The 17152-nt window shown below is 45.1% G+C and overlaps 2 protein-coding genes and 1 non-coding gene across 7 annotated transcripts in view; all 3 read right to left on the bottom strand.

Annotated features, from left to right (window-relative positions):
- The window catches only part of LOC127051762 (putative RNA-binding protein Luc7-like 2), a 73041-nt gene extending 71766 nt beyond the window's left edge, over nt 1–1275 (bottom strand). Inside the window, exons 1-2 of the mRNA XM_050954531.1 lie at nt 1101–1275; nt 439–565 (exon numbers count right to left, since the gene is read on the bottom strand). Coding sequence (XP_050810488.1) covers nt 439–565; nt 1101–1238 — 265 coding nt within the window. The 5' untranslated portion in view covers nt 1239–1275. The remainder of the gene's footprint in view (nt 1–438; nt 566–1100) is intronic.
- Nucleotides 1276–4633: 3358 nt separating this feature from the next.
- TRNAR-CCU (transfer RNA arginine (anticodon CCU)) lies at nt 4634–4706 on the bottom strand. The gene has a single exon. It is a non-coding gene; the product is annotated as a tRNA-Arg (tRNA).
- A 1110-nt stretch (nt 4707–5816) lies between these two features.
- The window catches only part of UBN2 (ubinuclein 2), a 120806-nt gene continuing 109470 nt past the window's right edge, over nt 5817–17152 (bottom strand). For all 5 annotated transcript variants that reach the window (XM_050953778.1, XM_050953787.1, XM_050953784.1 and 2 more), the window contains one exon: nt 5817–14999. In XM_050953778.1, coding sequence (XP_050809735.1) covers nt 14950–14999 — 50 coding nt within the window. In that variant the 3' untranslated portion in view covers nt 5817–14949. The remainder of the gene's footprint in view (nt 15000–17152) is intronic.

Genomic DNA, 17152 nt, shown 5'->3' with positions numbered 1-17152 from the left:
GGAGGACAGCTAGAAAATAACTGTTTGAAGGATCTAGGTAACATTAGACACATACAATTTCATCCAGAGATTCAGGAAAGTTTCTAGAAAATGAGAAAAATTAGCACTCATGTCAGGGGAGAGTTTTTGCCCTGTTTCCCTGGACCTTGTCTGTCACATCAGAAACTAGCATCTGATAAGCAGATTGTGTCTCCTTCAGGTGAGAATCTAAGCCTAAAAATAATAGAAAACCTAAGCAAGGAAACCTAAATAAAGAAGTTTCAATAAACTGATTTTTATTTAACAATAAATAGGAATTGTAACAAAGCAAAAATCTAACTCAGCTACCACTCTGAAACCTGTCTAGTGAGCTCTTCCATTCCTACGGATCCCATCCTTTCCCTCCTGGCTGTTGAGGCAGTTTAAGGCCCACGAGGCCAGCAGCTTCCTCAGTGGAGCGCTCCCCTTTGGCGTGGTACTCTTGGTGAAGAGCTAGGTGTTCACGGACACTGCGCAGAAGACAGAGATAAGTAGCAGCCTGGAAATGCAACTCATGCTGGGCCCTGCAGAGTTTCTCACTGGTGATCTGTAGACAGGAGGAAGCCAAACAACAGGCTTAGCACACACCCGACAAGCTAACGGGCCCTTCAAGACACACAGTGACCTTACTGGCCTCAACGTCCCCCACGGGAAGAGTGTGTATAAAAACGGACCCTGGGCACCCAGGGGCTGGCTGCGCGCCACGTACTCGCTCCGCTTAGCGCTGCACGGCCAGTGTCCCGCTCCTGCAGCGGTGGGGCGTTGGGTCACCTCACCTCCACCCCGGAGGCCCCGCCGCGCCCCAGCAGGCAGCTCAGGTGACCGGCAAACCCGGGCCCGGGGTCGCTGCCGGACTCTGCGCAAAGCGAGGAACGCGGCAGCGGCACCCCGGCCAGGCTGAGCTGCAGGGGGCAGCAGAGAGCAGCGCCCCGCCCTGGCTCCTGGGGACGGACTCCGAGTGCCGCGCGGAGCTCAGCGAGGCTCCCCAGCCCAGGCGGGAGGGGCGGGCCACGGGGGTGTTGCCGGCAGCTTCCTACAGCGGGGGGAGGGGGTGGCTCGGCCAGCGGCCTCCCGCCCCGTACCCGGTGGGCGCGGAAGGCCTCCCTGAGGTGCTGATAGGCCGCCATGTCCCGGTAGGGGCGGCCCGCCTGGGCGCTCACGTAGCGCAGCTCCCGAAGGAGGCTCCGCAGGGTACAGAGCGGCGACCCCAGAGACGCCATCTTCTCAATCTCCCCCCTCAGCGCCTGTGTCTCTGTGCCCTCAGCCAATGGTGTGCAGCCGCCTCACCAATCAGCCAATGGAAAGCAGACATCTGGCGCAGACTCCGCCCCAATTAGGGGAAAGCAATCGAGCGCTAAAAAATCCCGAAACAAACTGAGGGAGGTGGCGCAATCGGGCGCTGAACTGTCCATCGCAGTCAGAGAGAGGAGGCGCCGCACAAGCGCTCAGGACAGACAGCGCAGGATGCGCTATAGAGGGCTTATTTGCATGCTCGCACCCTCCAAACGCGCTGGCAGGGCAGGCAATCGAGCACCGATGCGGATTTGCAATTGAGGGAAGGAGTTTCGAGGAGCCGCGCTGGCTGAGGGCGGAGTTTCTGGCGCGGTCTCTGCCTCCAGCCTCAGCGACCTTCGTTCCCCGCGGATTTAGTGCCCCCCCCCGCCCCGTTTGTAGAACGAGTGGGGACTGGGGGCCGCTGTCGGGTCCCGTCCCCGGGGTGCCCAGTGCCCAGACATCCCGCCGGGCCTGGCGCCCTTGAGCAGTCGCAGTCCCAGTCCCAGGCACCGCCCCGCTTCCCTGTGTGACCTGCAGGGGCCTGGTGCATTTACCGTCCCACCACGGGGCACGCGCAGCTCTGGGTAGTTTGTGACACTTGCCAAACTCGCAGGCTTCACCTCTGAGCCGGAGGGAGATTAGCCCATAACAAAGTGTAAATAAAATGGAGAGGACACAGAGACCGAACCCGCCCCGTGACCCTGCTCGTACACAGAGAAATGGCTCTAGCTCCGGTTCTCACACTGGGGGTTGCAAGGTTATTACATGGGAGAGTCCTGAGCTGTCAGCCTCCACCCCAAACCCTGCTTCGCCTCCAGCATTTATAACCGTGTTAAATATATAGAAAAGTGTTTTATATAAGGGGTCACCAGTATGAAAATTTGAGAACCACTGCTCTAGGGGCTGGCGAGTGACAAGCTGAGATAGACACTTAGTTGGGCTACCTACTCATGCTGGGCAGGAGACCAGGAATTCATTAATCCAGGCTAAACAAGTGACTTGCACTTTTCCTTATGTGTTTTACTTGAGCTTTAGGCATCTGAGCTATTTTTAAGCCTCCTTTGCTGTATTTTGAATGCCCAGCGTCTTAGGACTGATGAGTAGCACTTTAAAAACGAATGTTTGCAGTCCTAGTGCCTTGTGAGCAAATTTACGGCAACAAACTGGTGTGCAGCTTAGTGCTCACAAGCTAGTGTTACTAACTTATTTTATTTTGAATTTTGCTATCTGTTTTGCTATCTCCAAACCACTGGAGTCAAATGAGTACATGAGCCTTTCAGCTTAAATTTAAAGTTTCTATTTCTTACATGAATCCTAAAAGCGAAAAAATCCCACCACCACCAACTCTTCCCCAAGCAACATCACCCGCCCCCCCCCCAACCAGACAAACAAAAATACAGACCTCTCCCCTTCATCCTTTGGAGCACAAGACATGCATCATTTTCTGCCATTTCTTTCTTGTGCTGGTCTGTTCAGGTTTCTGAGTGTCATGTTGATGGATTTGGCTTCTTTTTCAATTGGTCTGTATAATGTTTCGCTAAGTGGCCTGTTCATATGATCACTTGCCATGGAAGTCATGTTGTTGTCATTCTTAATGTGTGTCCTAACTATGTCCATTGTCTTCATACCACTGTTAGATTGTTCTGCTTAAGAGTTTCTGATGTTGCAAGAAACTCTTTCCAATGGAGTTTGAAGATCTTCCTTTGGCATTTACTATCAGTTGATTTTCGTATCAACTTCTATAGATTTCCATGATGCCATAAAGGAGGGAAGGCAAGATACATTGCTGTTTTTTAAAGCTAGCATTTTTGTGTGAGGGCCAATCATGTTACTTTTTCAAATCTTTTCAAGTTTATGAACATTTTTGGTGTTTTTTTATATTTGTTGTGTGACAAACAGCATGGTGTCATCATCATTACACATCTCACTCCTTAGCTAGGTAAAATAACTTACTTCTTCTAGTGCAGGTGTGGGCAAACTGCAAACTGCAGCCCGCAAGCTTAATCTGGCCCACCAGCCATTTTAATCCAGGCCTGGCGCTCCTGCTGGGGAGCGGGGTCTGGAGTTTGACCCACTCCGGTGCTCCAGCGGGGAGAAGGGTCGGGGATCTCTCCACGCGGCTTCTGGAAGCAGCCCAGCTCCTATGCATAGGGGCAGCCAGGGTGCTCCACTCTGCATGCTGCCCCTGCCCTAAGCACTGCCCCTGCAGCTCCCTTTGGCCAGGAACCACAACCAATGGGAGCTGCAGGGGCGGTGCCTGCAGACAAGGCAGTGTGCAGAGTCGTCTTGCTGTGCATCTATGTAGGAGCCAGAGACAGGACATGCCACTGCTTCCAGGAGCTGCCTGAGGTAAGTGCCGCCCGGGGCCTGCACCCCTGAGCCCCTGCCCCAGCCCAGATCCCCCTCCAGCCTTCCAAATCCATCGATCCCAGCCTGGAGCACCCTCCTACACCCCAAACTCCTCCTCCGCAGCCCCACCCCAGAGCTCACACCCCCAGTGGAGCTCTCACCCGCCCTGCAATCCCCAGCCTCGAGCCCCCTCCTGCACCCTGAACTCCTCATTTCTGGCCCCATCTCAGAGCCTGCATCCCCAACCAGAGCCCTTACCTCCTCCTGCACCCCAACCCCAATTTTGTGAGCATTCATGGCCCGCCACACAATTTCTATTCCCAGATGTGGCCCTTGGGCCAAAAAGTTTGCCCACCCGTTCTAGGGGTTCTTCATCCAGTCTAATGGTTACTTTTGTGACATTGAGAGCCATATATTTTGTCTTCCACTTGTTAATGAACCAACCAACTCGTTATGCTGTATCTGCCAAAAGCTATGCTCCCAGAGTGGGGGAGGAGGTGGGCAACCAGACGACTCTATTTTATTGAACCTGATTGCCATATAATATTATCAATGCCAAGCATTAAAAAATCATGAGCCTTTAAAATAAGAGATTTTGGGTTATTTTTATTTGCTTTCTGGGATGTGAGTAAATTAAAAAAAAAACAACATGTTTATTAAAGTCTCAAAATTTTGAAGCCAAACGCATGATATTTAAAGGCTTGGAGTTGATAAAACTGTATGTTGATCAGGGTCAGCAAGATAGGGTGTGGTTCCTCCCCTGCTGTGGGTTAGTCAGTCAAAGACAATTTCAGCTGGGAGGATGAGGTATTATGCTTCAACTCATCTCACTTCAAAGTGTTCAGAGTTATGCATAAGGCTATATTGGGCACAAGTCACCTCCAGCGGCTTCAATCCACCCCCGAGTTGAAAGCACAGTGTGGAAAGACCTGCGAAGAGCAATTTGCGTCACACGGATAAATAGTTTGGGAAAGGGGAAAAAACTTCTCTTCACCCCAGATGGGACTCGAACCCACAATCCCTGGCTTAGGAGGCCAATGCCTTATCCATTAGGCCACTGGGGCTACCGTAAAAATGTGTTCTTCATTCGCTCATTTCTCCCAACATCTGACCCCTCCCCCTTTAACGAACACTGATTGGTCAATCTATTAGCACCCTCCCCCCACCTTCTTGTCAACTGCAGACAAGAAGCTGTGCGCACAGCCTTCTGGGACCTATCATGTCTGCGCACTAGCGTACATGGGAGCGGCAGCTCTCCCCGCACGGAACCCTGGGAAGTGTAGTTTTATCCCAAGACAGTGCGTGGTTTGGGGCGATGATGGCGCTGGGGGCGGGGCGTGGCCTTAGAACCTGGCCCCTACGTTGAGTTGGGGAGGCCACGGAGCAAAGTGGGCGGTCCCGCTGCGTGCCAGACCCATCACTGGTCGCTCGCCGCCCCGGCCTGAGATCACGTGCGGCCCCTGCTCACCGCTGCGCCAGGCTGCCACGTGCTGGGTGGCTCATGGGGGAGCGAGTGGCGCCCTGTGCCGGTGGAGAACAGGTACCGCTGCTCAGCTCCCCCTACACACCCCGATCCCAGGCCCGGGCGGACTGAGTTTTCTTGTGCACCGTCAGCAGCTTCTGACACGTGGGGTTGGGGGTTAATTAGTCAAGCAAATCTGGGCCAACATTGTCCCCGGGTGATTTAAGAGTCGCCCCTCTGCAGTCGCAGGCCAGTTGCACTAAAACTGATGGGCCAATCAAAGTTTAATGCAGAGCTCTTCAGTGTCAGCAACGAGCAGATTAGATACAAACTAGGGGGCTGGAGCAAAGTTAAAACCACGACCTGTTAACCCAGCACCAGCGCCGTTTCCGGGGGGTGATGTGTTGTGGGGGTGCGATGGGAAAGATAAGATGTAGTTTAGCACCCCTGCCTTTACACGTTTATTTAATAATAGTCCCCCTTCCCCATGTAGTTGTGAGTCTTCCTCAGGCACTGTCCCATTATTGCTGCTGGGAGCCTGAAGATGAGGCAGCTGACTGAAACAATGCCTGTTCTTCCCCAAACACTGGGGGATTGATCACGTTACCTGACCCTTGATTTATCAGCTATAGCAGAAAGCTTAGATAGATGTAAATGGTCCAGTCTTTATGATGCTGAGAAGTTCTCTATCTTACAACCACACACACGGTGCTAATATGTACATTCCTCTTTATTTAATACAGCACAGACACGTGACACATACAAAAGAAAAATACACTCATGAAAAAGAACCCTGTCCCAATTAAGGACAGGAAACATTTACACTCAATTGAATAAGGCTCTTACTTTAGAACACAGGTCTGCTAGCTACACTTGGAATCTCAGAGCAAGCCTATTGCCAAAGAATCAGCACCCTATTTAGGATAGTGAAAATAGGGAGGGACAGAACATGTTTGGGACCTGTGAGGCAGGTTCAGTAGATTCAGTTAACACACTGAGATCTGCAAGAGTGGGTGCACATATGTGGTTATAGGATAGCACTGCCTTCTTTGCTATTTGATCCTGCGGGACCAAAGCATGATGAAAGGAATTATTGTCCACCAGCTCTTCTTGCAGAATGTCAGATATGCAACCTGTCAAAAAAAAATCCAAACTGTCCTACAAAATGCAGGACGATAAACCTGAATATTTGGGAGGAAAGCAAAAACATCACAGTATCAAGGTGAAGAGTTTTATCAGGAACCTCCCAGGTGGCCAACATGCTGCCAGCACACTTGGGAATGCACACAGGAAACTCTAGCTTCCCTGTTAAATGGCTAGCATGTATTAAACTGATCAGCAAGAATACACATTTGGAACTGGTGCAGACTTCTGTGGCAGCAGCTTCCCCATTTTCCTGCTCCAGTTCAGGATGGAAATTAAGCAGGCACCAGTTCCTCTGGCAAAGAGCCTTACACACTTTTTTTTTTTTAAAACTAAAATAATAGAAAAAAAGGGAGACAAGTGTATTTACAAAATCCATGGCTGGTACAGTACATAATTTTTAAGACACACTAAATGCTACAATCTTTCAGGTCCTGAGAGTATTACAAAAAAAAAAATCAACTCAAAATTTGTATTCAGGTCCAGTTTTATAAGGAGAGAAATCAAAAAATCACTTGTTTAAAAATACAGTATCCCTTTAAGTTAGTGGAACGCATCTTTGTAAAAAAAAAAAAACAAAAACAAAACCAAAGTAATTGGCACCCGTCACCAATAAGTAGCTGGATTTGGTTATTCAGGCCCCTCTCCTCAAGGGCTGCTATACATGCTTTTTGTCATAAGGGGGAAGCATTTCACAGGGGAGTTCATCAGGTAAGCACATGGGCCTGCTCTCCTTTCACCAAGCCAAAGGCTTTTTCCCCATGTTCTGAAGTAAGCAGGTACTAAGGAGCAAGCAGATGTGAATTTGTGTGGAATAAAATGAAGAAAAAAAATAAATCACAGAATCCCCACTTCAAATGTGTCTGCCATCACACAGGAATTGTACATTCCCTTTCTTGGTATTAAGGAGGATCACAAAAGTCTGTATACTGACAGTTTCTTTTTGTTTAGTTGAGGCACAATAAGCACTCGCCTGCTAATTTTTTGTTCTAAACTTGGCAAGGACAGTCAGGAAAGTACCCAGGTAAAGGGCCCTCAGCCCCTCACTTTACATAATCTACATTCTCAAGAGCACCAGCCAGCCAAGTAGAATTAAGCTGGTTAACGCTTTCATATATTTTTTAATGAAACAGCAAACAGGATGCTGCAGCCTAAACCCTTTCACTGAGAGGACTCTTGCTGCAATTAGAATAAGCAGCTTTTAAGCTTGGAAGCTCTGCTGTTGAGCAAATCCCTTCACTAGGCAGAGGTAAAAGGACTTGCCCATGTCTGCTCACAAGGAAGAATTCTAGGACAGTGCTTTCTCTCTCTCTCTAAATTAGAGCAACAGATAACCTCCTATAGTAAGCATCTTTGACTGGGAGCCTAGAAATTGCCAGCATTCTAAGGATTAATTAACCACAAAATGCATTTGACCTCCAACCCTTGGGGGAAGGAGGCTGGAAGAAGGAGAAAAATCACACAGAAAGGGGACTAATTTAACTGCTAAAATATAACAATGCTCAGCAGAGACTTTTTGGGGGGGAAGTAGAAGAATAATTAATTGTGTAATGTATTTTACTTCTTTAAATCAATAGTCCTAAATAAATATTCTGGAGAGAAACAAATCCCAGTCTAAACCTTGAGAATGTATGCAAGAAAATTGCACAAATTGCTACAGCAAGATAGAAATACTGACTAAAACAGACTCATTACAGCTCTTGCTTCTGAGCTGGATTGTTCTGCTGTAACAAGTGCAACACTGAGCAGTGGATGAGAAGGCAGTGGGGATCCCAATGCAGCCTCTATTTAGATGAGATACCATCTATAAGAGATCCAGCCACTGATTAGCTAAAATCTCCCCTTAGTTAGAAAGGGTCCGTTCACTAAACATTGCATTTACTAAATCCTATATTTCGATGGCAGGAAGGGTACAGGAAATCAATCCCTCACCCACCCAAAAGTGTAATCTATACATCAGAATTACTTCAGATTGCTGTGGCTTCTTGGTCCAGTTCTGCAGAGCTGAATATTGTGCAACTATCTAAAAAGCTCTCAGAATCAAACCTATCACCAACTGGAGATTTTAGTCTCCCTTCAAAAGCCATTTTATTACACTTTTGACACTAGAGTTTGCGCAAGAGAATGGGTTTTTTTCTTTTTTTCTTCTTTTTGAATACAAAGTTCATTTTCCCTGTTAGAAAAAAATACTTTTTTTTGTAGTACAGACATTCAAAAACTACGTCATGTTTCTTTGGGTAGAAGTTTAACATTTGTTAATGGGGGCAGGGAGAGGAGTGTACATAACACTGGAACATGTAAAGAATACTTATCTGCATAGTTGATATTCATGACTATTAATCAAACTAAGGCCTTATCTGGAAAAAGCTGAGAACACAAAACAGTTTTTTCACCCCCACAGGTGGAAACTAATCAGTCCCAAATAAGCTCTGGGTGTCATCAGCTATTTGGTTTATCTTAAACTTGGTAGCATCTCCCAACTTGTTTTGGTTGGACAACAGCTCTTTCCCTCGCTCACCATCCTCTCTTTTGTTGTTGGGCAGTCAAGAACACTGTCAAAGTTAACCAAAGGTAGTGTACCCCACTTGTACTGGACACTTTCATTAGTATTAAAAATGTATTAGCAGCTTACTGCTTCACAGCCAGAAGGGGGTGATGAGAGAAAATGAGAAATTGCAATTCATTTCTAGAAAGATGGAATAACTAGGAATTTTTTTTTTTCATTCTAAGAGTTGCTCTACAGAGTTACAGTTATCACATGTTGGATACTAAAAATGTAGACAGACATCCTTTGCCTCAGCTAAGGAGAGCACAGCACAACTCAGGTAGGGCATGCACACATGGCTGGAGGATACTTTTTTTTCCCGCCTCCCCCTCCCCCAATCATGGGACAGCTGCACGCCAGGCTGGTCCCTTGGAGCAGATTCATAGGTTCTCTAAGATACTTCACCTACCCAAAACCCCAAGGGGTTATGTTAACAGCCAGAAATTGCTGGGTCTCAGGAAAGTTGGGTAAACCAGCTTTGGGGTTGCTTTGTGCTGACAGGATCACTAATTTATATAGATACAGCTGTGATTTTCAACAGGTTAAACAAAGCTTTCGGGTAAGTTTAAAAACTTAAAATTACAGCCATAACCTATTTTCTCTCACAAAATCAAACCCTGGTACTTGACAGCCCACCTTACTTTCTAGATTAACTCTGGAAAGTTCTCAAACCTTGATCTGGTTTCTGGAAGGGGAAAGCCTACTCTTTCCTCCTCCATACTGCAACCAGACCAAGCCTGTCACTACCTAATAGAAATACCTCACAGAACCACCATAGCTTACTTATGTTTGTTATTGTCGGTTGAGCTACATTCAGCATTAGTCAACATTTGATTTTGACTAGTCAACACTGATTTCTCTGAAAGTTTTTATAGAAATGCAAGCTAGACATTTGTTCAATTATTTTCAGCATACAGTAAAACCTTGCTAATTTGCATTAAATCACTTGGACAACTATTAGCAGACTGCTTATTATATAACAAGCAAAATTTAACAAATAAAACAGATACGTTCATTTAGTTTGATCACTGTAGTTAAGATATATTGTAAATTATGTATACTGCTAATTAGTAGATCTTCTATAAATAATGAAGTCTCAACAAGACACATCACTCCAATCTTTGAGAGCTGGAAAAATGCACTTTTTCTGGTGTGTGATTTAAGCAGTTTGTGGATTATAGCAAGGTTTTACTGAGACTAATTTGCTGAGAACAATATAAGGAAGCCCACTCCATTCTTCTATTGCATGGGAGAAAATGGCACAACTTTGGTGAATTTAAGTACTCATTTAAGCCAGAGAGTGATAGAATGACTATTGTCGGGCAGACGTGGATAGCACCATGCAAGCTTCCCTGTAATACATCTCAATTCAGACTTGTTTCAACCTAATATTTTAGCTGTCTCCTCTACTAAAAGGGCTATCAGTGTGGGGAGTTGTGCCAAACTCTAGGAGTGGTTATGACAGACAGTCTAATACTTACAGGTAGACAGACTGAGATTACCAAACTAATTTCATTTGTGACCTAAACAAGATTCAAACAGATCTCCAAAGGGAAATGCATCAAATTCCTTTCCCTCTAACCAACTCCTCTCTCTCACACACAGCTTACTATACTGTCATCTGTGCCCAAATGTCCACCTTTCAGAAGTAAAATAGAATTCTTAGGAATACTGCTTTGTGTGTGTGAGAGAGCATACAGAATGAATGCCATGGTACAGCAGCTATAACTTATTACACACACACACACAAACACCACACTTATTACAAAAAGGGAAAATAGTATAACAGCATAAAGTCATCTTGGCAAGTTTAAGATTTTTCTCCCAAATGCCTCCCAGCAGTTTAGGATCTCTGAGAACAGTTTAAAGGAAGGGAGAGGGGGAAATAAAATAAAGAAAAGGCACTTAAACAAAGGACAAAGGCCTGAATCAAGTAAGTCATGGAGGGGTAACAGCCATTTCACCAGAGCTAGGACCAATCAGAATCTACCAACTTTTATTTTTAAACTTCTATAAAATTAAAATTGCATAAAGTGTTAATTAACCAGTCATTTACCTACCACATTTACCTTCTGGTTCATTTTAAGAAAACAAAACAGCAAGTGTCCCTACTGTGATCCCCATCTCAGCAAAAAATGGGGAGCTGGAGTCCGGGGTGTAAGCCTTCCAGAGCTTTGCTTGACTGCAGGTTTTGCTTTTTCCTGAAATTCAATCTTCAAAGAAAATCCAAAACTAACATAATCGAAGAGGGATCACTGTGCCTTTAACAATGCACTCAAAAAAAATCAAACACCCCATCACTCCTAATCCATCTGTGGGCAAATACTACTCCAAAAACGAACTGTAAACTAGATTAAAATTCGCTAATAAATACAGCCAAAAGTTCATTTTACAAATGTAGCAGCAAATGTGATAAAGTTAGTTGGAGTCCTAAGAGACAACCCCCAGAAGGTTATGGTTTGCACAACTGATGGCAGCTTGGGAGAGTTGCGGGATTTCTCTGCTTTCATGTCCTCAAATGTCCTGGACCAAGTGGAGGAGGAGTGTGGAGGAAGTATCAGGCAGTTGGAGTGGGGGAAAGGAACAAGACCCTGTGTACCTGCTTCACCCAAAATCTATGCATCAAACAGCCTTGACAGGATTCAAAACAAAAACCAGAACCCAGGTAATTAAAAGTCACTTCTGATTAGCTGAAAACAGATGTTAAACCCACAGCATCCACTCATGACTTGGTGACTCAATATTACTAATGCATTTTAACAGCAACCTAATAGAGAATGATGGGCAAAAAATAACAATTTAGGCCATCAACATCTATCTGGGGAGGTGGAGAACACAGCAATAATGATCCAAATGATTAGAAATTTTGCAGCTTGTGGTTCAACTAGCCTAGCTCCTTTCTCTATTCTTTGCAAAGTTCCCAGAGGATTTAAAATTGCTACCTATGCCTTTTGAAGCTTTGGAACATGTAGCAGAAGGCATTACCCAAAGGGTTTTTAGCATCTAAAACCTGTGTTTGAAATTATTGCTTGAATTATTTGAGGTTAAGGGTGAGCTTGATACTTCAGCTCACAGACAATCCCCAAATTAAGGTCAGCTGCCCAGAAAGACAGCTCAACTGGCTCTTATTGCTTGTGAATACTGAGGGTTATTTAGTATGTACAGCAGCTTATATACATTACCAAAGGCCCTTAAAAAACAGTGACTTGAAAAACAGCTTAAACAACAAGTTGCTGTGCAAGGAATAATAAAGTGTATTAGTCTAATTTTGCATTGGGATGTTGCAGATATCCTTCACCTGCTCCCCGGTTCTGGGAATTACTCTATAGTTATCTTTTGACCTGGCCTTTCCGGGTCAAGGAAGTGGAGAATAGAGAAGGAGTTGGAATACAGAATCTTTCTCCTTTGGGTCAACTGATTCCAAAGTGGCCCACCAGACTGGTAGTGACTAGAAATAGTTATACTCCCAGAACTGTTTCAGTGGCCTATATGAAGTGAGTTTGTGACCTCAGTAAAGTTTCACATCATACAACTATTTCCAAAACTAGTACTAATATGCCTTCTTGTTACCATTCTCAGAAAACAGGCCAACAATTGAATGGGCTGTGGAGACTGAACTCCCCTCTCAATCCTAGAGATATACCTTGCAAATGAGGCACACTTGCGGAATGGGGAAAAGGAAACTTGTGCTGTCATTGTCTGTGCTGTACGGATAAAGGGCTCCAATCTCCAGGACTGTCAATTGTGTACCTGTCACTAGATCTAGAATTTCACTTTTAAAAAAAAAGTATGAAAGTAAAGGATGGCTATATGTGTGAGACACCTTGAGGGAGGAAGTATAGAAGAGAGCAGAGTTCTCTTGGGGTGGAGGTCTTTTCCACATATTGCTGCTGGGTGGCCCTCCACTTCACCCCCTCAGCTATATGCATTATTAGAAGTGTGTGGTATGTTTGGCATAGGTCAAAGAATTCTGGCTTCACAGAATCTGCTTCCTTCCTCCCTTCTTGGGGTAAAAGATCACACAAAAGCAAAACTTGGATGCTACCCTCTGAATAGTTAATGAAATCTTATGCCTTGGAGAATTTTCATCTGAGTAGGAATGCCAGGGTCTGTATGAATATATACACCCTTTTTGAAATTAACCTTTATGCTAAGAGTTGTAATTTTGTCTAGCCAACATGCCACCTACAGAACATTTACATAAGCAGAAAAACACAATTTGCCTAGTGCCACGGGGTGAAATTCAAAACCTAATGGATCTTATTTTGGTTCAGTCTGTCATTTACAGAAATTCCTTGTGCAAAATCCTTTATTGCTGGGCTCAACCCAACATTTATTTATTTTTTATATGATATATACAATATATATTATTTTAAATTCATGTTTTTATATAATTTATATATATAAAATTAAAGAGATCTAAATAGAAAAAAGAATTGTTGTCTGTTCTTAAGAAAAATAGTTCACATGTCAAAGAAAATGGAAAGCTAAAAGTTGGTTTAGCAAAAACACTAGAGATTTAATAGCCGGAGGTCAAAGTTTGTACTTGGAAGGTGTGAGGTGACCATCAGTCATAAATACAATCTCAGATCAGAACTACTGGAAAGTTCAAGACAGACTAAAATTCCAGTATCTTTGATCACAGGGATATACTGGGTTTGCAAGAGAAAGGGCCTCAAATCAGAAATTGTGATATTCCAGATCAGAAGATCCCATACTTTCTTACTTTTATGTTGCAATTTCTGCCATGCTTCTCTTCCCACTTAAAGAAAGATGGGACTCAACAATAAAGTTTTAAGGAAAGAACCTCTTCTGTCCTATTGTCCAAAGTGCAATGTGTGCTAAATGTTTCCTAAACATACAAATGGACTACCCAATATATTGCTATCCAAAAATGAAAGCCAGCCTTGCTGTCTTGTATTACCATGCAGGGCAGAGTTCAGGTCATGAGTACCCCAGGCCAGCGGGGGCCGGGAATGCTAAAGAGACAACAGATTCAGCCCCAGGAGGAGAAAAGGCTCCCCAGGTCACTTTTGAATGATTCCTCTTTGGCTAATGATTGAAGCAGTATAACTTGGCTCTGAAGTAAGCCTTATCCAGCTCTCTTTAGCTGAAGGGTTCATTACCATGTCTAGCTTTTGAAAGTAGTTGGATGGAAGAGGGAATGGATCTAGCAGGGATGAGGAAGTGCCTTTGTGTTTCATGAAGGATGTAGATTCTACACTGTAAATAGCAGAGATACACAAGGAGAACCAATTGAAGAAATGAAGCAAGTTTAAGGGTGTAAAACCATAGTGTTCATCTTCCAAAGAAATTAGGTATGGGGAGATAAGAATGCTGTCTGATCTGAAACAAAATTTAGATTCCATTTTATGTAAAAAAAGATTTTTTTCTTTAAATACCAATCACTCTATGCTAAAATTAACTTGGGAGTAGAGACTAATGGAAACCCCTCTTTACTCTTCTCCTGCCTCTCCAATAGGATTCTCTCTTTGAAAGGGAGCTCTGCCTGGGGAGTAATGAGACTGCTTTAGCCACAGGACCCACAAAACCCAACAGGGCCTGTATTCATTAGGCTTTTCCAAAGAGGTAATTTTGGACAAATGTCTGTATCAGAAACTATTTGTGGAAAGTTTATTCTTATTTATGCCACAGAGTGCCCAAGCAGAGACCATCTCTGGGCTGCGCTACATATGGTCCACGACCATATGATACACTCAGGGCCCATTCATATTTTTTTGCAGGGACCTTCAAATTGTTAAAGTGGATGGCTTCCTACCTCCCAGGATAGATGGAGAAATTTACTCCATCTCTCTTCATGCTTCCTCCTTATCATTAGGCATTACCCAGAAAGTAAACATTGTGCCACTGTGGGTTTGACAACTGAAACTTGCCAGTCAGAACAGATTTTAAAAGGCTGAGTTTCTTTAGGTAAGCTGTAACTCTGATCAATCTGCATGAAAGCCTTTCCTCCTTTTCCTCCTCTATTTGATCAAGTATTTTCCTTTTTCTTCTTTCCTCTCACCACAGTGCTTGGGATCAGAGTATGTAAACATTGACAGAAACAGCAGCCCTGTGACCATGTAAGCACTTTTCCAACCAGGCAGATTCCATCAGCCAATCAGAACCGCTTCATGCTCCTGTGCTCATCCAGAAGTCACTGGGTTTTCCGCTGTAACTTAGTGTCCCCTTTACTTTGGCCTCCATCTGGAATTTGGGGGTGGGGGTAGACAGGGGAAAGAAGAGGAACGAAAAAAACAGATAAAGTTCTCTTATGATTATGGGAGTTACAGTATGAATAAAGCAACCTGCACTGCAGAATACTGAACTGCATTCCTATTGGTTGCACTGAATAGGTGAATTCCAGCAGCTAATGAGAGTGCACAACTGTGACATGCAGTAAATGAACATACCTGTTTGCACCAAAGGCTGTGGCTGACGGATAAGCTATCTACAGGATGTGGGCAGCGTTTGTTTGTTTTTAAAAAATAAATTTTAAGTGGAGATGCCAAACTCAAACACTACTAAAATGTGCTGTCTTCATGGGGTGGAGAATTCCCTTATCTTCTCACCAGCTTATTTAATTTGCATTATAATTGTTGATGTTTAACACTCAGCAGAAAACACTATTCTTTCTTGAAGTAACAGCTAAATTGTTGTTTGGGAGAGTGCTAAATCTAACCCTCAGGTCTCTCTAGCACTTTTTGCAATAAAGCATATAAAAATCAACCTATGGAACTTATTGTAAACAGCTGAGTAAGAAAGGTTGAACTGTTTTCACAGGCTCTTGAAACAGCACTTCCTAAAAACTGTGGAGCTGAGCATTATGTGGGTGGAGTAAAGAACACCCCCAGCTCCACTCAGCCACAACTCATGAAGGAGCCAAGAAAATTCCATGTCCTAAATTGCATAATCCTTTACAACTGTGAAACTATTTGAGCTCGTGGACTGTAACAGGGCGAAGCAGGGTCCCCCTTGGTCCTGCCTCTGCTCTGATCCAAAAAACACTCAAGAGACCCTTAGGTTTAGCAATCACCGGTGCAGTTTATTTACAGGGTGCAATCCCACCACCTTCTCATCCTATACCACTTGGGGTTTTCAGCCTTGAGGACTCCTTAGCCTCAGCACTCACAAGGGAAGAGCTACCCTCCTCTGACTTCCCGTCTTCCTTCCTTCCTCTGGGCCTGTATATAGCCACAGGCTAATAGGCTGGCAGCTGTTTCCCCTTTGCCAATCAGGCACAGGTTTCTCTAGCCAGTTCCTATTTACCTCCCTTAATTGGAGCTGGCATGACAGAGGGCTGGCTCAACAGTTCCTGCCCAGCACCCTGTCACATGGCCCAAAAAAATGAAGAACCACTGCTTTAGACTGAGGTGCTCAAACTTTATTGCACCGCGACCCCCTTCTGACAAAAAAATTACTACATGACCCCAGGAGGGGGTACTGAAGCCTAAGCCCACTCGAGCCCCACTGTCATGGGCGAGAAGGGCCAAAGCTGAAGGGCTTCAGTCCTGGGTTTGGGGGTCAGTAACCTGAGCCCTGCTGCCCAGGGTTGAAGCCAAAGCCCAAGCCCCAAGAGATGGGGCTCGGGGTTAGACCTGAGCTCCAGCAAGTCTAACACCAGCCCTGGCAATCCCATTAAAAACGGAGTTGCGACCCACAGTTTGAGAAAATACGGTTTCTCACCTTTGTAACTGTTGTTCTTCGAGATGTGTTGCTCTTATCCATTCCAATTAGGTGTGTGCGCGCCGTGTGCACACTTGTCAGAAAATTTTTACCCTAGCAACACTCAGTGGGTCGGCTGGGCACCCCCTGGAGTGGCGCTGCAATGGCGCCAGATATATACCCCTGCCGACCCTATGGCCCTCCAGTTCCTTCTTGCCGGCTACTCCAACAGAGTGGAAGGAGGGCGGGTTTGGAATGGACATGGGCAACACATCTTGAAGAACAACAGTTACAAAGATGAGTAACCGTCTTTTCTTCTTAGAGTGCTTGCTCATATTGATTCCAATTAGGTGATTCTCAAGCCTTACCTAGGCGGTGGAGTCGGAGTGAGAAGTTGCAGAATGCAAAACTGCTGAGCCAAAGGCTGTGTCATCTCTGGACTGTTGAACCAGAGCATAATGAGAGGCAAAGGTATGTACCAAAGACCAGGTAGCTGCATGGCATATCTCCTGGATGGGTACACGAGCCAGGAAGGCAGCAGATGAAGCCTGGGCCCTGGTAGAATGTGCGGTGAGGCGGCTCGAGGGAACATGAGCCAAGTCATAACAAGTACGGATGCAGGCCGTCACCCAAGATGAAATCCTCTGGGAGGAGACAGGTAGGCCCTTCATTCAGTCTGCCACCGTGACGAAGAG

Source organism: Gopherus flavomarginatus, chromosome 1, assembly GCF_025201925.1.
Source record: "Gopherus flavomarginatus isolate rGopFla2 chromosome 1, rGopFla2.mat.asm, whole genome shotgun sequence".
Classification (NCBI taxonomy): domain Eukaryota; kingdom Metazoa; phylum Chordata; order Testudines; family Testudinidae; genus Gopherus; species Gopherus flavomarginatus.
The sequence above is the reverse complement of the archived record's forward strand: the minus strand, read 5'-3'. Positions and strand labels throughout refer to the sequence as shown.